This window comes from Pollicipes pollicipes, unplaced genomic scaffold (genome assembly GCF_011947565.3).
Source record: "Pollicipes pollicipes isolate AB1234 unplaced genomic scaffold, Ppol_2.1 Scaffold_1600;HRSCAF=1878_pilon_pilon_pilon, whole genome shotgun sequence".
NCBI classification, from domain to species: Eukaryota; Metazoa; Arthropoda; class Thecostraca; order Pollicipedomorpha; family Pollicipedidae; genus Pollicipes; species Pollicipes pollicipes.
In genome coordinates, this window is record NW_023595962.1 from 26,544,468 (window position 1) to 26,565,974 (window position 21,507).

The window sequence follows — 21,507 nt, forward strand, 5'->3', positions numbered from 1 at the left end:
AGCCAGAGGCGCGCCCAGCACCCATCACAGGGGTGCTGAACACCGGCTGGAACACGCCGGCCCCGTCACACGCAGTACGCAGGACGCGCACCGCCCTGCATCCTTCATGGAGAACCGCGGAGACGGCGTCAGCCGCGGCCGGAGGTCACCGGAGGCCTCGGTGGCGAGCCTGACGCGGCGCTGGCACAGAAAGGACGCCTCCCACGCCGTTAGCTCTCTGCCCCCAGCAGGCAGTCACCAGCGGCCTGCCGTCACCTGGCCCCCGGTCCCGGCCCCTCTAGCCGCCCACCCCAGCCCCGCGGTCCGGCGGCGGCCACCCCTCCCACTCGTGCGGTGCGTCATTGCACCCGGCACGTGCAAGCCCCATTGTGGCGCGGCCGCCGACCGCAGGTGTGCCCTGTTCGTCCCGTGACTTGATCCGTCACGTGGGCGGCCGTGACGGAGTCGGCCACGGCCGGCGTCACGCTACGCGCGGTGGGCAGCCGCACGTCACGAACGAGCGGCCTTTCATGGACGCGTGGCGGCCTCGCGGGGGGCCAGCCCGTCCAGCGGCTGACCGAGCATGGTGCTGCACACGATGCTCGCTGTTTTCCGCGGTATTGTGCTGCTTTGCACAGCACAGCGAGTGGGATCACGCGGCTGTCACGCGGCCCCCCCCCCCCCCACTGACGCCTGAGCACGCCGCCTGACCCCCTCCCCCCCACCGCCACCGCCACCGCCACCGCCTGCGCCACCGCCACCGCCACCCCCACCGCCTGCGCCTGCGCCTGCGCCTGCGCCCTGCCGCAGCCCCGAACCCATCCTCATCAGCCGAACGTGCTTCGGAGGCTAGAACCTGACGCCCGGCGACTGCGCCCTCCCCCCCCCCCCCTCCCTCCCGGAACACCTCACTGCGCGCCTGGCCGAAGGGTACAATGGTCCAATGGTCGAAAACGGTAACTCCCAAGAAGTACAACGAGAGCATGGTTCCACTCAAGGCGGCGAGAAAACTATAGATTTCCCCGCTTTCGTTCATTTCCGTTCGACTGACGCCACGCCTGGAGCCCAGCCGTCTCTAAACGGACGTCGCCTGCTGCCCCGACCGGGCGCTGGCTCCGCCCGTGCGCGGCGCCGGGCAGAGCTTCAGTCAACCCGACCGACTGAAGCCCCGACAGCTGTCACGCCGCGTGAGCAGACGGCCCGGCTGACTGGGCGGCGCCGCTGCCGTCCCGCACCGACTTTGTGGCCGCCGGCGACGGCCGAGACCGCGCCGCCGCAGGGCACAGTGCCTCCTCGCAGCCAGGCCGTGGCGCCGAGCCGGAGCTGCGACGGCCACGGCACCGGGGTGGTTGGTGGAGTGAGATTGCATTTCCAGTGGCGTCCCGGCCACCACTGGAGGGTCCGAGGTGCAGTCGGTGCTGTCTGCCCGTCGGCCAGTGGCGCCCCGGCCACCACTGGAGGGTCCGAGGCACAGTCGGTGCTGTCTGGCATTGCTGCGGTGGGTGAGAGGCCTCTCATTGCAGAGCGGCATGTTCCTGTTCGCCATGTTCCTGATCGGCAGATCGCCGGGTGGGATACCAACCTAGGCGCTCCATGGCCTCAGAACATCAGAACAGCCTGCGTTACATCAGCCTGCTCGATCCTCACACCTGGCAGCCAGGGCGAGCTCCAGCCGGTGCGCCGCTCGCTACTCCAGCCGCCGCGCGTGGCCGTGCTAAACACGCCGCACGGCCACCGCCCCGATCAGAAACTTGTACAGAACCAAGACCAACCCATCGAGCCGCGGGCTCAAGTTTTGGTGCTTCCGCCCCGCCCTCCCCCCCCCCCCCCTCCGCCTATCGCGTTACTACAGAACACGGTACAAGTGACCAAAAAGCCCAAAATTACTGTCATAGCCCAAAATCGTCTTCGGAAAGCGTCTCTTCCTCATTGAAGTCGCCGCGGTACAGGCCGCCGCATTCGTCACTGGCTAGCGATACTCGTGTTTAGTGCCCTGCGCCGCCGCCCCTCCCCCTTCCCTACCCTCGGCCTTTGTCCGACCCACGTGCCGCGTCGCTCCCCCTCCCCCTCCCCCACCCCCACCCGTTCGTCGGCCGCAGTGGGGGCGTGGCATCGATTCGCGCGAGTTCTCTGACCGCGCCGCTTGATCGAGGGCTCAGGCTGCCGCCGGACTCGCGCCGCGGGACGGTGCACCCCGCGGTCCGGGGAACGCCGATCCGGAGGGGGGGGGGGGGCAGGGCCCGGGGCCAGACTCCGCAGGGACAACCCGTGGCGGACCAAATACGACCAGGGGCGGACCCACGTCAACGAGCCACGGGCGGGGCCGGAGAACCCCCAGTGCCAGCCCGCTGAGGCCGCAAACCAGATCAGGCCGGATCGTACCTGGGCAAGTACGATGCACCGCAGGAATGCAACCCGGTCAAACGCCTTCGACGCGGACACAACAGCCAGCGATCACGCAAAAGTCTAAACCAGCCCCGAGCCTAGCAAAAAAAGCAGCCAGTTCGACGTTGCAATCCCGGCTTATACCCGTCCCACAGTGCCCTCTGTTTCCTTCACGCGACCGCGGTCAAAGCCGCTTTCAGATGGCATAATGTCTGCGTTGTCTGCCAGTTGATAAATCGCCGAGGTGCCGCCGCCCTAACACGACCAGAGCCGGCGGCAGCGCAAGGCCGACGAGTTCCGCGCCTGTACCCTGCGTCGTGCGTCCACGCAAATGATTCAAACGAGAATTCCATTCTTTCCTGCCCAATATATAGGCGCATTGTCATATCTGTCATCATGTCATGTCATGCCGTATCATATCACACATCTCGGACGCAGACAAAGGCGACGGCGACGGACGGGAGGTGCATTATTTTCCTCGGCGACAATTCCCACAGCTGGATACGCCGCAAGAGCGAAACGTGTCCGTGTCATCCTTTTTTAACGGCGTTTGCACGGCCCTGGCATGGTGCACCGCTTCCTGGCGTGCTGACGTCTGCCGCCATTATCCGAGCCCCCAACGGCTGTAACGATGGCGCGCACTATTTCCTTTCCCGGCTCCGCCAGTTGTCTGTTTCTTGTCTGAAAGCGCCGACCACGCAGAGGCTCCACATCGGCAGGCTTCCGCCCCCCCCCCCCCCTCCCCCCCGGCCGGTCGGCCACTCCGCCCCGTCCGTGCGTTCGTCAAGTGAGAACGATAATACATTCACATTTGCGTGTCACATTCGATCTAATCACCAATTACAATAAAACTTAGCTCACAGATAGAGCTAATTATGTCACTGACGAATAAACAAGTCGCTACGTGTGACATCCCAAAACAAAGGCGTTATTAAATATCGAAGTTCAAGGTCGTTCAGGGTCGTTGCTTTGAGAACCTTCATGGACTGAACAGATTTTGACCCAATTTGGTTCGTCGATAGAACACAGCATTCCAGTTAATAAAGTCACATTTGTCACATCACGTTCACATCACAATCACAATCACATTCCAAATGTGACATTTAAAACCACGCCCGTAAAGAACCATAGAAGTTCAAGGTCACTCAAAATCGTACTCTTGCAAATGCTTTCAAATTTGGCACAAACATTCACATCGCATTGTTCCACATGGTCTCCAAATGTCAGATTGTGACATTCAAACGTTCGTCTTCCAGAGACATTTGAATCTTGGAAATGACGGCCTCGCATGTGTTAACATATCTTCATTTCATGTCAGTCAAATGGCACAGGGACTCCTTCGATCACCTTGAAAAACCGTTCACATTCGAAGCCTTACATCGAATGTGACATTTTTTATTTGGGCGTCAAAGTTTGCATGCCGTACCGTCATATGGCACATCATAGGAGAGGCAACGGCTAATTACATCATAGGAGATGCATTGTTCAGCATTCCTTGGTCTTGGTGGCATATTACGACGCTGTTTGTTTCGTTTTTTTGTCATATATCCTATTGCTTGCGAGCCTTTGGAATGCGTGAACGGAAACACCGCGAACTGCCACTTGGTGAAAAATGTGTATGTACATGGTCCACACTAGCGCCAAGTTTCAAGGTGATCGAAGAAGTCTCTCTGCCATTTTACTGACATGAAATGTATAAATGTTAACACGTGCGAGGCCGTCATATCCAAGATTTGAATGCCTCTGAATGTCTGAAAGTCGAACGTTTGAATGTCACAATGTAATATTTGGAGGCTAGGCGGAGCGATGCGATGTGAATGTTTTTGTCAAGTCTCAAAGCAATGGAGAGAGTCCGATTATTTTGAGTGACCTTAAACTTTTATGGTTCTTTACGGGCGTGGTTTTAAATGTCGCATTTGCAAAATGTGACTTGATTAATTGGAATGCTTTGTTCTATCAACAAAGCAAATTGGGTCTAAATCTGCCGAGTCCAGGAAGGTTCACTAAGCAATGACCTTGAACAGCTTTGATCTTTGATCTTTAATAACTCGTTTGTCTTTGGATGTCACACTCAGTGACTTGTACATTGGTCAATGGCATAACTGACTATCTGTGAGCTAAATTTCATTGTAATTGGTGAGTAGATCGAATGTGACACGCGAATGCGAATGTGTAATATCGATCTAACTTGACGACCGTCCCGTCCGCTGCCGACAATAGCGCGGCGACGCGACGGGAACCAGCGATGCTGCAGCCACCGGCGCCCCCAGGCTGTTCGCCATCGGGGCCACACCGCAGGCATGGGGGGCAGGGCACGGGGCGAAAAACGTCAATTTCTTTCTCCGAATAGCCAAAATACGGTAAAAAACATATACCAATGCTTACACTACGCCTATCAAAACCGGGCAGGATCAGGACGCCCCTCCCCCTCCCTCCCCCACGCCTCTGCCGGTACATCTGCAGCGAGCCTCGTCATCAGCCGGCGGCGACGCCAACGAGGCCGTATTCGGCGCCGGCTCGCTCAACAGCCGGCGCCGGCAGCGGTCGCGGCGCGCTTCACGACGCGGAAAATCCACCATCGCGGTCAGCTGACCGGCGCGGCGCCGGCTGTGACGTCACCGCCGAAGCCGGGACGCGATTGGCGGGCGCGCTTCACGCCGCGCGGCCAGCGACTATGCGCAGGCTGAGATCGGGTCAGCCGGCACAACCTATCTGGATACCGTCCCGAAGGCGTGGAGCGCGGACATGGAGCTTCAGCCAGGGGCGCGGCCTGGGGGGGGGGGGGGGAGGGCAGCCACCCACCCTCAGGCCCGCGTTTGGTCTTACAGCACCCAAATGCTCCTGACGGCCAACTAAACATCGAAGTGATCAGTTCTCACTGAGCCCCGTCCCCCTCCCCTGGAAAGACTGGTGGCGCCCCTGTCGCCGGCAGCCTGGGCGCTGACCGGAGAGTGGCGTCCGCCGGGTCACTCGCGTTCCATGTGCCGTCACGCCATCCGACGTCACAGAGCTGTGCTGGTCATCAGCGATCCGAGCAGCAGCTTAGGAGCTGCTGAGGGACGAGCGACGGCTACCGCCGGCGATGATTACACCCCTGCGGCCGTGTAGCGCGGCATTACACAGGAATGATGCCAAACCGGCCGGGAAATGAGAGAAACCCCGAGAGAAATTCACCACCGGACGGCCAATTTCATCCGACCGTCAGGCATCAGCGCACTGGGCTCAGCACCGGACGGCCAATTTCATCCGACCGTCCGGCATCAGCGCACTGAGCCTTCCGTGGTCCTCAAACTCACCGCTGTTTACGGCTCGCGATAACTGCTGCTCGGTACGCCACGGCTGGTTGAACCAACACTGACCCGTGATACGGACTCTGCTGTTCGGCACGCCACAGACCGGCGGAACCACACCTGACCCGTGATACTGGACTGCTGCTCAGGCACGCCACAGCCGGCTGAACCAACACTGACCCTGATACGGACCGCTGCTAGGCACGCCACACCGGCTGAACCACACTGACCCGTGATACGGACTGCTGCTCGGCACGCCACAGCCGGCTGAACCAACACTGACCCGTGATACGGACTGCTGCTCGGCACGCCACAGCCGGCTGAACCAACACTGACCCGTGATACGGACTGCTGCTAGGCACGCCACAGCCGGCTGAACCAACACTGACCCGTGATACGGGCTGCTGCTCGGTACGCCACAGCCGGCTGAACTAGCACTGAACGGGCCCGGAGCCGGCGCCAAAATGGTCGCGCACAAAAAACACCCGCTGCCACGGCTGGACCGCCGCCCTAACCGAGCTTTGCAACCGCACTCCCAATGTGCCCAGCTCTGGACCTCCGTAGTCGCAGCTACACCTCTACACTGGTGTTCTGTAATCCTTATTAATAATAGCTTATAGTAACTATAAATATAATTATAAAAAGTAGAACAAATTATAAATAACATAATAACTTCCCAGGTAAAAATATTGGTATCCTGGCACATCCTAGACACTGACTGGATATTTTGTAGGTTCTACGGCCATTGCTGCTGCATCGCCGCAGCAGGCGAGCCCTGTGCTGCCGGTAAGACGGCCCCGGCGCCTCTGCCGCCCGTCCCCGCTGCCGTCGCGCCCCGGCCGGCCCCGGGCCGCCGTCGCCGTCGTCGTCGTCGTCGTGTCATCTCGCGCGCGGTCCCGAGCGCGCGTCGGCCTGCGTCGCCGCCAAACACGCAGCATTTCGCAGGGCGGCGCAGTCTCGGCGCCACAGGACACGCCAAGGACGCCGGCCGGCCGACCGGCCGCCAGACGCCAGGGGACGGCGGCGCGACGGAGAGCCAGAGCCGGCCGCCAGACGCCAGGGGACGGCGGCGCGACGGAGAGCCAGAGCCGGCCGCCAGACGCCAGGGGACGGCGGCGCGACGGAGAGCCAGAGCCGGCCGCCAGCCGCCAGAGGACGGCGACGCGACGGAGAGCCAGAGCCGGCCGCCAGCCGCCAGAGGACGGCGGCGCGACGGAGAGCCAGAGCCAGCCGCCAGCCGCCAGAGGACGGCGACGCGACGGAGAGCCAGAGCCGGCCGCCAGCCGCCAGAGGACGGCGGCGCGACGGAGAGCAGAGCAGCCGCAGGACGGAGAGCCAGAGCCGGCCGGCCAGCCTAGGTGCGGCGTCCCGTCTTTGGGGTACGGCGTATGCACGCTGGTGTCGAAGCCCGTGCGAAGCGGAACATGCCACGCAAACGCCCGGAAATGCGCCCCAGACACCGAACACGGCAAGAAGGCGCGACGTGTCGTATCGCGAGGGATGTCTTCCGCCCCCGCCCCGCACTGTGGCGGCTCCGCGGCGCCAGCTGGCGCCGTGACGTCACACTCACCTGTCTGCCGTTCACGCTCGCTGCCGCACTGGGGAAGCTCCCATAATCGTGATGGGATTCCACAACCATTCTGCAACGGAGACGAACGGCCAGGGTCAGGCACGGTCTGCGATAGGTGGCAGCACTGGCGGACATGGCAGGCAACCGCGGGCGAGGTTCTCGTGACAACACACAGCACGCAACAACAGCAGGCGGTCGGGTCAACGGCCACCTACACCAGCCAACGGGTACCGTCAACAGCCTGCACACAAACGTTGACAGCTCAAGTTAGCTCACAATGACCTAAGCTGAAAGCCTCCGGTGGCGCTGCAGGGTAACGATCAGATGGGTACATCTTCGTCAGCTGTGCACCCCGCTCTCCTGGCTGTGGTTCTGTGCAACATGACGTTAAGAGCACGGTGGCGTCGCAGCCCCGGGGGCACGGTACCCAGGTCGTGCTGCAAATCGGGACTGGTGCAAAACGATCCACCTCCTCGAGCAGTCACACAGTCCCATCGCCGCGCCCACCTCCACCACCGACGTCGCCCCCCAGTCACCCACACGGGCCGAGTCAGTCCCCTCGCCTGTGCCACCGGCCCCTCGGCACGCCATTCACACGGCTGACCTCGGCCCTCCCCCCTAACCCCGTGCCGGACCGCACCACCGGCCCATGACAACATCGGACACGCAGCCGCGCCCGTGTCCTCTTTCGGTAATTGCTCGCAGCGCACTAATTGATGCGCAAAACACCAGGCACGGAGGAAGGCGTCTAAACACGGCGCGGCCGCAGCCGTGCCAGGGGGCGCGCGGGTGTGCTAGGCCGGCGCGGCGGTGTCGCCTCACGCCGGCAGTGCGGCCGGCCGGTGCGTCTCACGGTTTGTTTTGGCGGCGCGGCGGGACAGCGCGCCCGCGCGCGCGCCATGAATAATAGACGGCCCGGGGCGGCGCGCCGTCGCTGAAGGACACGGCTCCGTAACGAGCTTCGACCGGCCGGCCAGTCGGGTCCGGCGCGCGTACACAAAATCCCGGACAGCGCGCCCACTGCAGCGGCGGCGGCCGCCGCCGCTCGGCGCCCGGCGCGGTCCCGGGTCACGGCGGCGGCGGCGGCGGCGGCGGCGGCCGGGCCGGCCAACGTGACCCGTCCCGGCCGGCGCCCAGCCGCCAGACCACCCCCAGGCCGGCAGTCAGAGTGGCAGGCCTGTCCTGAGCTTGTGATCAGAGCATTTTGCCCAGAGCATTCTGTCCAACATACTGTGATCAGAGCGTTCAGAGAACGGAAACATAATGTGATCCGTTCCCGCCTGCATAGGGCACCTCTGACCTGGAAGCCGCGAAAAGGCCACGAGGTCGACGCACCACTAACACTAACAGCTCGCGCTTACGCCCTCTCTCGCTCCCTCGCTCTCTCACGTCCTTGGTCTCTTGCCCACCTGTCTAAAGTACACCGGCGTCGAGCGCCCGCGCCTCCCCCGGTCAGAGTGGGCCCACACAATACACTGCAGCGCGGCCACGCAGCGCGGCGAACGAGCCGCCCCGCCGCGGCCAGTGGTCCACAGCGGAGATCGGCCGTGTCCGGTCGCTCCCAGCCGGACGTGAGGCGGCCGCACCGACGGCCACAGCCGGCGCTGACGCGGGCGGGCGGTGCCGGGAGGAACGACGCAGCAGCGCCGGCTCCCAGACCCTGGGCCCTGGGAGCTGGAGCTGGAGGTGGGGGATGGGGGCTGGAAGTTGAGGCCTGGTTTCCACAGCTGCAGTTTACCGGCAGCTGTCGGGCGCCCTCCGTCCTCCGCTCGCTTGGCGGACCCCGTACACCCGAGCCTCGGCGCCTCCGGCTCCGCCCCGCTCAGCGCCCTCTCGCCCTCTGGGCCGATGCCTCCGGCTCCGCCCCGCTCAGGGCCCTCTCGCCCTCTGGGCCGATGCCTCCGGCTCCGCCCCGCTCAGCGCCCTCTCGCCCTCTGGGCCGATGCCTCCGCTCCGCCCTCAGCGCCCTCCCCCTCTGGGCCGATGCTCCGACTCCGCCCCTCAGCGCCCTCCCCCTCTGCCCCCCCCCCCCCCCCCCCCCCCTCTGGGCCGATGCCTCCGACTCCGCCCCGCTCAGCGCCCTCTCGCCCTCTGGGCCGATGCCTCCGTCTCCGCCCCACTCAGCGCCCTCCCGCCCTCTGGGCCGATGCCCCGACTCCGCCCCACTCAGCGCCCTCCCGCCCTCTGGGCCGATGCCTCCGGCTCTGCCCGCCGCCTCTCGCCGGCGAGATGACGCACCGCGCGCCGGTCGATGGTCACGGCGATGGCGACACCGGCGCCGAACGCACGCCGCCGCTCACTGAGAGAGGCCGCGGCCGCAGCGGCGCGCGCTCCAGACCAGGCTGACGTCCGGGAAACACAACGCCATCAGGCCAGTGTGTCGTGTGTGTGTCAATGGGACTTAACGACGCATTCAGCTGCTGAGGCTATGTGGCGTCACCTGCCTGTCACCCTGGCAGGAAGGGCGGGCACCGCGGGGAATCGAACCCCGTAACTCTGGTTTCCCAGACGCGTAGTGGTTAACACAGACGCGTTGGTGGCTAACACAGACGCGTTAACCACTACACTACCGTCACCTCCCCCCCCCCCCCCCCCATCAGGCTAGATTTGGGCCATCTGGGATTTCGGGCGCCGTAACCGCTCAGTCAAAATCATAATCAAAGTATCAAACATGTCGTCGCACATGCTGTTTTGCGCCCGCAAAACGATGCAAGCATTTCGTCGACGAGCACGTGAGTTAGCGCGGCAGGCACTCGCGCCCAACACAGCGAGGGCCTCCGCAGTACGGCGTCCAGTCTGCTGGACAGCTCGACGCGACAGCTCGACGCGACAGCTCGGCGAGGCGAGCGAGCCCGTGCGACGCGCGTCTGGAGCCAAGACTCGCACAGCCGCTGGCCGAGCGTCGCGCTTCTGGCAGAGCGCCTTCACTTGCGAGGCTGGCGTGGCCGCGCGACGGGCATCTGCAGCCAAGACACACAGCCGCCGGCCGAGCGTCGCGCTTCTGGCGGAGCGCCTTCACTTGCGAGGCTGGCGTGGCCGCGCGACGGGCGCCTCGCCATGCCCAGCGCCGGCCGAAGTACGTTGGCCGTGCCACACACAGCTGTGCGCTGTACGGCCCCAGCCGGCACCTGCCGCGCCGGCATCTGCTCGCCACGAGCGTCTGCCAGGGCCGGCCCAGCAGTCGAGACAGGCCGTCGTCCCCCCAGGCGGCCACCATTGCCAATCAATGCCAGCCAGCCAGCCACGCGGCCTCAGCGGCAGCCACAAGTGGCCGGCCGGCGACACCGTGTCGCAGGTGCCGGCCTCTTGACGTCGCGGCGCCTGTCGTGACGTCATAGCGGCGTGGCGGGCGGCCGGGCGCGATCACAAGCGGCGGCCCCGGCTCGGCGCGCCTCTTGTTCACACACGGACGGCCCTGATTGCAGCCCACACGCAGGGTCTCCCGAGAGGCGCGGCGCCTCGCTATCGGCTCGCAGCACGCCAGATCAAGGCGCCGTCAATGAGATTAGCTCGTCAGCGGTTCCGCCGACGAAAAATATCCGCCCGGCCGCATCGGATATTGACTTTCGGCGAGCCGCCTTCACAGCCTCCGATAATTGCCGAATGCTGATCAGGACCGCTTCTGAAATGCGGAGAAGCGCGGGCTTCTTCTCGAGGACCGTGTTCGTCCTGCCCCGGTGGCCCCGAAAGGTCGTTGCGCGCTTCGCTCAGAAGGTACCGTCGCCGCCCCGCCCACCTGTCCTCGGCGTTAGCGACATGAACACCGTCACAAGTCCTGCTCCTCTCCAACAAGGCGGCACAGATGGACTACCAGTGACGTCACAGGCTCTCATGTCGACTGGAACCAGTGACGTCACGTCCCTGTGCGCCGGCTCCGCCCGCTGGACCGGACCGGACCGGACCGGACCGGACCAGTGCCCGGTGGAAGCTACCGGTCCGGTCCGGCCCGGCGCGACGGGTCTGGCCGCGGCCCCGCGCGCCGGCCTCGCCGCGTCGCGCCGCCCTGCGCGCCGGCCGGCAGTACCGTTCTCGCACCGGAAGCGGACGCTGCCGGCCGGAGGCAGGCCTGACGCCTGTTGCATCGGCGCATGGCCGCCGGCTGCCGGCAGGGGCGCGGTCAGGGACCGCGGCGCGGGGGACCGACTGCCAGAGGCGGACTCAGGGACGGGAGCACTGCCGCACAAGACCAACGGGAGTGGCTTGGCCTACCTCTCCATCATAACCGGATCCAGCCAGCACAATGAGTGAAACGACGAACGACTGGTGATACTGGTGACGACCATGATGACCGTTGCTGAATGACGTGGGGTCCTCGCCTCCCGGATGACCGATGAGCGTGATATCACGACGAGGGCATGACATGAACACATGCGGACGGGAGTAACCCAACCAGAAACACATGCGGACGGGAGTAACCCAACCAGAAACACATGCGGACGGGAGTAACCCAACCAGAAACACATGCGGACGGGAGTAACCCAACCAGAACTTCACATGCGGACGGGAGTAACCACCAAAACACATGCGGACGGGAGTAACCCAACCAGAACTTCACATGCGGACGGGAGTAACCCAACCAGAAACACATGCGGACGGGAGTACCCGACCAGAACACATGCGGACGGAGTAACCCGACCAAAAACATGCGGACGGGAGTAACCCAACCAGAAACACATGCGGACGGGAGTAACCCGACCAGAAACACATGCGGACGGGAGTAACCAACCAGAAACACTGCGGACGGGAGCAACCCAACCAGAAACTTCTTGTAGGTCACCCTGGAAGAAAGCAGCTTACCGACGCGTCTTGATTAGTCAAGGTCAAACAAAGCCGACTAAAAAATAAAAACAAAAACCACTTGTGAAGGCCGGCCGTGGCGCCGGACGTACTCCCCGCCGGCTGCGATCACAGGCCCGCCGTGGCGGCCGGACGTACTCCCCGCCGGCTGCGATCACAGGCCCGCCGTGGCGGCCGGACGTACTCCCCGCCGGCTGCGACCACCTAGCGATCCCCAGATCCCAACCCCCCGGCAGTGGCGGCGATGGCGGAGGGGGGGGGGGGTACGCGGCAGTCCATCTTGTTCCTTAACCTGCAACTATTGTTTAACTTGTTTTTGGTTCGCATGTTTCTGAGGCCATGGGGTCAATGCTGACCAAGCCTTACCCCAGATCTGGGTCGACCACCCCCGTGGCCCCCCGGCCCCTAGGGCATGAGGACGAGCGGATCGTTGCCTGGCCTTTCGTTTCAAACCAGCCCTCAGCACCTGCGTCCCCGTGGCCCGCGGCGTGACATTGAACAACGTGAACGGCTCACCAAGGTAAACAGTCCTGCCTCCCACGGCTGGAGCCCGCCCGGGACACAGAAAGACGGGCCGGGGTATGCTCCAAAGGTGGGGGCACACTCCACAGGCGGGTGGGGGCGCTCTACAAACGAAGGGCGGCAAACGAAGGGCGGGGGGGGGGCGCTCCACAGGCGGGTGGGGCGCTCTACAGGCGAAGGGCGGTGGGGGGGGGGGGGACGCTCCACAAGCGGCACACCGCCGGCCTCGGCCGGCGTCGACGCCCGGCAGCGCGCCCCCCGACGGCGCCCAGACGGCCGAGGGCGCCCGGCCGGGTGATATGCCCCAGTGATATGCCAATACGAGCCGACTGTGCGGATCTGCGCAGCGGTCAGCGACGACCCACCGTCGGGGGCACGCCCAGCGCGCCGTGCTGGGGGGATTCAATAACAGACGTCAGTCGACACGAGCCAGTGAACGCTGCTGTGACGGGGACGGCCTGTGTCATCGCCAGTGGCGTGTTAAGCGCGTTGACCAGCGTCCTCCGCTGCTCTTCTCCTGGGTACGCCCCTGGCTGCCGGGCGCCGGGCAGACAGGACGCCAGCGAGACGGCCGTGGGAGGCGCGCCGGAACCAGTGAAGCGGCTCGTCCAGCGTATCACACACCAGTGAACCGCAGGCCCCGCCGACGACCGACCGCGCGACATGCGCGACACCGTCCAATGGCGCCGAGCAGAGCGGGCCCGGCCACGCTCCCCAGCACGGCAGCGGCTTCGGCGACGGGCCGGAGCTGGCCCAGGCTAGTGACGTCACACCCCGCGAGGGAGCCGGCCAAGGCTAGTGACGTCACACACCCCGCGACGGAGCTGGTCCAGGCTAGTGACGTCACACACCCCGCAACGGAGCCGGCCCAGGCTAGTGACGTCACACCCCCGCGAGGGAGTCGGCCCCGGCTAGTGACGTCACACCCCGCGAGGGAGCCGCCCAGGCTAGTGACGCCGGCCACTGCTGTTTGTGGCGGCCCATGGTAACGAGGCGAAGCACGCTCTACACGACGATTGATGACGCATTGTGTTGACGCGACGGGTGGTCCGATGATGACGCCTGGCCGCGGGGCTTCGAGGCGGAGGGAGGGGTCCTGCCAACACGCACCGGCTGGGTCACTGTCTGCTGGCCTCTCAGTAGTCTCCCACGGCCGCCCACGCGTGGCTGGAGCGCACACATCGGCGAGCGAGCCGGACACACAGGGCCCGACCGGGCGTGGAGGGGATGGCGTGACACCGCTTCGCGTCAGGAGCGCATTACCGGCCCCGCTTTCATCCGGGGTGTCACGGAAATATGAACTGCCAATGTACATGGAAACGTATGCAACAAACCAAGCCCCGGCCCGGAAAACCGCCGATCCCGAGCCGCTGTTCCAGCGCGGGGAGCAGAACGACGCGATCTCATCCACGCCGGTCAGCGGCGCGTCTGTGCCGCAGAGTGGACCACCTCGCCGTCAAAACCGGCACGCTAAACTCCAAGCCAAAGGTCAGACTGATACTTATGCCATCCATCGACTCAACGCAGTCACGCCCACTTAGCTCGCTTAGGTCACTAAGTCACTCAGATCACTCGCAACACTGGGGCCGTTGCAGTCACAGGCCCATTAGGGTCACTCTAGGAGCCCTCTGGCGGGACGAGACTGAGCGTCACCGTACGCCGCCCGAGTCACCTAATCACGCGCCCACGAGAGCCATCCGCCCGCACCCGCCCGCCCCTCCCCAGCCGGCCGTGACGCAGCGGCGCGTGACGGTGTGACGCACCCGCACGCGCCGGGCCAATCACGACGTCCCGTGTGGCGTGATGCCCAGATCGCGTGACGCCGGGAGCGCGTGACGCCGCCTGCAGAGCACCAGCAGCAGGGCACGACGGTGCGGCTAGCGCTGGTCATTCGGCGACGGCGGGCGTCAGGCTCCGCCGCCAGTGCCGGCGCCACCGTGACTCAGGTAATCGTACGCCGCGTGCGCCGGTGAATGGGGAGCGCTGGCGCCGGGAAGATCGCGGCACAGGCGTGTGGCCGTGCGCTAATCCAAAGCCCTCCAGCCGGCTGTAACCCAGCGCATGGGCACCCTGGTTGCAAATCGGAAGCGTTCTGTGCGCGTTCCTCGTTCAGACCGGGGCCGGGGTTTGCAAAACGCGCGATCAATGCTGGGGAGCGACTCGCCAACCGAAAAGTCGGCCCCCGCCCATAAATCACCGTTGAGGTGTGACGATGCGTGACGTCGCCCCCCCCCCCCCCCCACTCCTGCTTCGTCGCGGAGTTGATCGCTGTGACATCCACGCTGCGTCAAAACAGCCAACGCTTCGGCGGCGCGGCTCAAAAGCGGCGGCACTCTCAGCTCTGACTGCGGAGCCGTGAGCCCCCCCCCCCCCCCTCTCCCCCTGGTACGACTGCCGCCGGCGTCCCAGGGGCCGAGCTCTTGTGGAGATGGCGCGGATCTGCGAGGCCTGATCGTCTGCCGAGATTCGAGCGCCGCGCCGGGATTCCGCCCACCGCTGGGTGTCCAACACCCACCGCTGGGTGCTGGGTGCCAACGGTCGTGCACACCGGCGCGCCGTTTACGGCGGAGGGGTGAGGTGGGGGTGGAGCTGAGAGGTGGGGGGGGGGGGGTGAGGTGGAGGTGAAGGTCCGTGGCGTGGGTGAGGGGGGGGGGGTCGGGTAGACGTGGAGGTTGGGGGAGCGAGGTGGGGGCAGGGTAGAAGTCGTGTGGGGGGGAGGGACGGATTACGAGGCGTAGTGGAGGGGTGCCCAGTCGAGAGAACCTCCCGAGTGTCACCGCCGTCTCCGCTTCGCCGCCACGTCCTCCCGGACCGGCCGACACACCGGGAGAAGCCGGAAACAAAACGCAGCACGCACCGATGACGCACCGATGACGATGACGGCTGCACACTTCAAACTCCAGCGATGAACAATATCGCCTTCTAGGCGAATGATAAGGCAGTATCTTTACTTGTGTCTGAAGTTGGTACCTATCGTTAAAGGGTACCTGACAAATATCAGAGTGCCTGCGAAAACTTGACAGCAACGTCATGGCGACGTAAAACCCTAGCCATCCTATATCTGGATCTAGGTCTAATCTACATGTAATCTTTGGATCTATCTACATCTAGAAAACACAACCTCTGGAAATCCACTGTTTCGATGCTCGCTGCGAGAACTAATGCTCCAGCAAAACTGAAACGTCCTCTTGGCCGCGAGTCTCGGACAGAGTTCTCCGCTCGCGGACGGCGCTGACATGGCGAAACGGGCCGCCCGGATGGGGGGAACCGCCGCTAAGACACATCGCGTCAGGGCCGAACATTCCCTTCGCAACCGGCGCGCCGCTCCGGATCTGCCCGCTCGAAACAACCGGCGCGCCGCTCTGGATCCGCCCGCTCTAAACAACTAGCGCGCCGCTCCGGATCTGCTCGCTCGAAACAACCGGCGCGCCGCTCTGGATCTGCTCGCTCGAAACAACCGGCGCGCCGCTCCGGATCTGCTCGCTCGAAACAACCGGCGCGCCGCTCCGGATCCGCCCGCTCTAAACAACCGGCGCGCCGCTCCGGATCCGCCCGCTCTAAACAACCGGCGCGCCGCTCCGGATCTGCTCGCTCGAAACAACCGGCGCGCCGCTCCGGATCCGCCCGCTCTTAACAACCGGCGCGCCGCTCCGGATCCGCCCGCTCTAAACAATCGGCGCGCCGCTCCGGACCCGCCAGCTCTAAACAACCGGCGCGCCGCTCCGGATCCACCCGCTCTAAACAATCGGCGAGCCGCTCCGGATCTGCTCGCTCGAAACCTATCGGGGCCTAATCAGTCCCAAACTTCAGTCGCTCGCAAAGGTCACGCCAAATGTCGCGCCATCACAAAATTGCATTCCGAACGGTGCTCAGCTCTACACGCGCTAGCCGCGTGACTCACGGCATTGATTGCTGGGGGCGGGGGAGGGGCGGTGGTCCCATTGAACCCGTCGGGCGGGGGGACGGAGCAGACACGGTGCCCTCGCGCCTCCGCAACACAGCCGGAGTCCAGCAGGTCACAGGACGGGTCACAGGTTACGTTGTACACCGGTCGGCGCGTGCGGCGGTCGACTTGGGAGTCGGGCCCACTGCGATGCTGCGCCCCCGGGGTCAGCAAACACCGGCAGGTCGACCGACGCCCCAACAGCTGATCCCCGACATGATTGGATCTCAGCTCGACCGCCCACGGCAGCCCGCGCTCACACGGCGTCAGGGGGCTGCTATACTGATGATCGCGGAATCCAAATCAATACACCAAACAAGCGTCTTCGCCGACCAGTCCCTCGGCGCAATCCGCCGTCGCTGCGCCGTCGCCGGGGCGCGCCGCTGTCCACCCTGACCCGGGATCAGCTCGCGTCCGCTGGCGCCGCCGACGGCCGCCGGCGGAGCGGCCGGCAGAGCGGCGGGCGGAGCGGCCGACGGAGCCCGGCGGGGCGGCCGGCGGAGCGGCCGGCGGAGCCCGGAGCAGGCATGGCAGCCGCGCTGGCCGCACAAAAGACGTGCCGCCGCCGCCGCCGCCGCAGGCGACCAGAGAGGACAAAAACGCGCGAGACGACGGCAGCTGAAGCGGCGGCGACGGAGTTAGATGAGGCCGGGGGAGCGGGACGCCACCAGACAGCGCGCGACGATTCAGGGGGGAGGGCAAAACAGTCATCGCCCGCGAGCGGCGACGGTGACCGACAAATGGCGGTGTTGATGACAGTTTTTTTCGGCGGTCGTTGGGAAAAGACATAAGTGTCTAAGACTAGCAGCGACAAAGATCGCGCTCACAGTGAGAGCAAATTGGATTCGCATGGCTTGAGGATGTCCGTACCAGATTGGCACATCGCTCCATTGGCCAACGGCTTGTCATTTACACTTTCAGAAAATGTTGCCGACTCGTAATTCACCGATTTATCATGGCCCCGCTTTGATCGACGATAGCAAGTGAAAATCGCATTCGGGAAAACCACCAAAACCATCGATTCCCCGATGCGCTAAGCTATAAATTGCGATCGGTCGCAGATTAACGAGCGGAAAGCTCACAGGGCGCGGCCGTTCCGCCGCTATTTCGGCCTCGTGCCCGGCCCAAACGCGGAGATCTCGCGGATCGGCGCCCGGCTTCCTGCAAGCCCGCCAACGCTACCGGCAACGACACGGCTTTACATCCGTGGTAAGCTTAGTCAGCCGAATTCGCCGACAAGCCGCGCCTTGCAGCCGGCGCACGGCCGAACGCGGCGCCGCAAAAAGGTGGAGGCAGGCCGCGCGCATGGCAGTCGTAGCCGGGCCACGGCCGTAATGAGCCCGCCGGGAGCGACCGGCACGCCGTAGATGACCGGGCACGCGCCGCCTCATCGCTGTCGTCAGGCCTCCCCCTCCCCTCCCCCGGGCTGGTGATATGACGCGTGACCGCCCGAATTGGGCCGACATCGGACGTTTTCAGAAGCGACGCACGTGACGGCCGGGGGAAGGAAGGGGGGGGGGACGATGGGCGGCGGCGCGGACGAGCGTCCAATACGCCTCAATATACCGGAGCGATAGCGCGGCTTAAAATACATCTCAGTCGATGACTACCATAGCAATCAATGACATCGCCACAAACATCAACCGCAACAGCAGGACAAGGGCTTCGATCAAAAACAGAGCCGCGGCGAGTCAGCTGGCGTTTCACGTCTGTGTTGGTCCCCCCCCCGCCCCCCCCCCCCCATCGGCGCAGCACGCGTGTCCGGTCGAGGTGCGTACCACACACCAAAGCGGCGTCTCCCCGGCGTCGTGCGTGGCGTGCGCCAGGGACCTCCGCTCGCACCGGCTATTTTCGTCGCGACTGGCCCTGGATCTGCGCAGCGACGCGGCCGGCACGCTCCCGCACAGGAGCCGGAGGCTTACAGCGGCCAACTGACGACGCATGGTGTCTGTCAGCGTCACTGTGCAGCCACACATGCAGTACGTCACTCAAGTTTGCTGATCAAGATCAAGATCAAGACCGAGATTGCGGCTCGCGAGCACGGCACTGACGAGGGGCACCAATCTTCGCGACGGTTCTGGCTGATCCATGTGCTGACCGGTGGACGTTTAAAACGGCGCTGATTCTAACAATGCGCACAGAGCGGGCAAACTACCACGATGTCCGACGCGGCTCCACCACCGCAAAGATGTCAGCACATCGAGCCGCGCCGCCCCGCAGGACGGGAGCCGGGTCGCCCAGCAGAACAGGAGCCGGTCCGCCAGCGGTAGCGCCGCCCCGCAGGACAGGAGCCGGGCTGCCAGCGGTAGCGCCGCCCCGCAGGACAGGAGCCGGGCCGCCAGCGGTAGCGCTTCCCCGCAGGACAGGAGCCGGGCCGCCAGCGGTAGCGATGGCGCACCACATCCGAGCTGGGGGGCCGGAGGCGCCTCATGGACGTGCCCGACCTCCGCAAGGCGTTCGACACGCCTGGGGCGACGCTCCGACGGGCCGGTGCGACCCCCCCCCCCCGCGAGCGCGGCGGGCCCGGGGCTGGCACGCAGCCCCCATGTGGCGCCAGGGCGACACGAGACCGGGCTGACGCCCAGCAGCGCACGCTGCACCAGGCCGTGCCCAACGGCCGGCGCGGCCGATACACGCGAGGCCGATCGGCCCGGCCAGGCCGCACTGGCCTTGTACAACGCCAACAACCCACATTACACATCGGGCTCACCTGGCCACCGATGGTATCAGGGTGTCCGATGGTATCAGAATGTCCGATGGTATCAGGGTGTCCAATGGTATAAGGGTGTCCGATGGTATCAGGGTGTCTGGTGCTTGTGGTAAAATCGGGAACGAAATGCGCACATGATCGGCAATGCGTGACCAAAGATATCAAATTTCACTTCATCGACATCAGATATCTGTGATCCTGACAGACGAAACCTGGTGGCGAACCCGGCGCTGGCGCTTCAAAACAACCGTCGCCGCACGAAAACACCGACACGGAACGTGCCCATACTGAAACCTGATGCCTCCACTGCGACGAACTCGGATTATTGCCGCGGCCGAAATGAAAATCACCCGCAATCTGGGGGCCACGCTGCGGCTTCATTAGGTCAAAATTGGCCGGAATAATTACGCGAGTAATTGAATCGATACTGGTCGTGAATCGATACTGGTCGTGAATCGATACTGGTCGACGGCAGCGACCTGCGGCTGTCTATTCGCTGTCGGGGGCTCAATCAGGGGCGGCTCCAGCCTCAGAGCGAGTCGACGCAGCGGACGGCTGTTGCGCGCGGCGCCGCGCAGCAAGCCAGGACCCAGAGGCCGCGTCCAGCATCGGGGCCGCCGCCCTTGTTGAGGCCCGCTCTTGGCCGCCCTCGGCGCGCGCCTGGCCGCGCCCCTGCCCCACCAGACAATCCCACGGCCTGGCAGGAACTGTCCGGCCTCCGGGCGGCCGGAAATGCGCTATCATCGGCCCAGAAAGCCGACGCCGCAGCACTCGCCACGCTCTCGACCGCGCGCGTGCCCGCGCGATCCCGTGCACCGTGACAGCCTGACCTGGCTGACGCCCCCGGCCTGACATTCGGCCTGACCGCCGGACGTAACGACCCAGGTCCGACTCTCGCGGCGTTCCTCGGTCCAGATACGGCCACCGCCCGTCGTTTTCCCCCACGATGCATTGGAGCCGGGCGGAAATTCCCCGCAATGGCAGCCGTGATTTGGCAGCGCCCGCCGCTCGGGGCCCGCCCGGCGTCGTCCCACGTGCCGCGGGTGGCGGCGTCAGCTGGCGCCGGCGACGACAGTGACGTCGGCGGCGTGGCGCCACACACCTGACGGCGTTCTCACGCCCGTGCCGTCACGCCACGTCCGCCGAGTGAAGTCACACCCGTCCGTCCAGTGACGTCACATCTGTCCTCGGGGCTCAGCTTTGGTGTGGTCGGCTGCCTCGACGGGTCGGCAGATAGCAGCGGGCCGCAGGCTGGTGGTGGTGGTTACCGCGGACTGGCGATGGTTACCGCCGACGGGCGATGGTTACCGCCGACTGGCGACGGTTACCGCGGACTGGCGACGGTTACCGCGGACTGGCGATGGTTACCGCGGACTGGCGATGGTTACCGCGGACTGGCGATGGTTACCGCGGACTGGCGATGGTTGCCGCCGACGGGCGATGGTTACCGCGGACTGGAGATGGTTGCCGCGGACTGGCGATGGCTACCACCGACGTCCCTCCGTGGGCTCGACCTCCGGGCGGCTCCCCCCCCCCCCCCGTGAGCTCGGCCGGTCTATGACGTCAACGTCTCGTCTCGTCTCACACGTTCCGCCGCCTCCGAGAGATCTGGCTGCGGGCTGCCGGCGGAGAGAAACGGCCAGTGCACGCCGCCACCACCGGAGGCGGCGGCGGCGGCCCTGCTGAGGTCCCAGCTGCGACGCTGCACGGAGCGGCAGCGTCCTAGAATTGGCGACGTTGGGTGTATCAGGCGCCAGCAGCATGCGCATGCGCTCAGGGCAGCCGGGCGCGGAAGACACCGCCAGCTGCTGCAGACACGAAAACGGCGGGGGGAAAACATGGCAGCGGCACGCTCCGCCGGGAAAGTCTCACACGGAACGGTTAATGAGGACGGCTTTCGCGAAGCCCCCGCGGACGGACGGAGCCTGCCTGCAGCGCGCGGTTCCCAGAGCCGCTCTCCGAAGCGGCCCCGCCCGCACCCGATCACTCAAACGGCCACTTCCTGGCGTCGGCGGCGTTCCCAAATCCGTCGCGAGCGCGGGCCCGCGCGTCCGCGCGGCTCCGGCTGCGACCACCTGTCAGCCGGCCGGCGCTGGAGCGGGCCTCCTGCGACCGTGGCCGGGGCCGGCGCTGGCACCCGGCACACACACACGCACGCGCGCGCGCGCGGTACGCAGCGCCGGCCACACCGATCGGCCGCTGAGGCCCGCCCGGAAATGGCCGGGATGTGTGTCGCCGGCGGCGGCGCACGCGAGCCCAGTCCGGCGGCGGCTGAGGCGGCCACCGCCCAGGTGATAGAGAACGAGCGGCG

At 65.1% G+C, this 21,507-nt stretch overlaps 1 protein-coding gene across 6 annotated transcripts in view; it reads right to left on the minus strand.

Annotated features, from left to right (window-relative positions):
* Positions 1-21,507, minus strand: part of LOC119093940 (phosphatidylcholine:ceramide cholinephosphotransferase 1) — a 113,939-nt gene that overhangs the window by 21,436 nt on the left and 70,996 nt on the right. For 5 of the 6 annotated variants that reach the window (XM_037216978.1, XM_037216964.1, XM_037216996.1 and 2 more), the window contains one exon: positions 7,225-7,294. In XM_037216978.1, the coding sequence (XP_037072873.1) occupies positions 7,225-7,293 (69 nt within the window). In that variant the 5' untranslated portion in view covers position 7,294. Of the gene's footprint in view, positions 1-7,224; positions 7,295-19,196; positions 19,563-21,507 lie in introns of those variants that run through there. The other variant, XM_037217001.1, reaches the window with a different exon arrangement.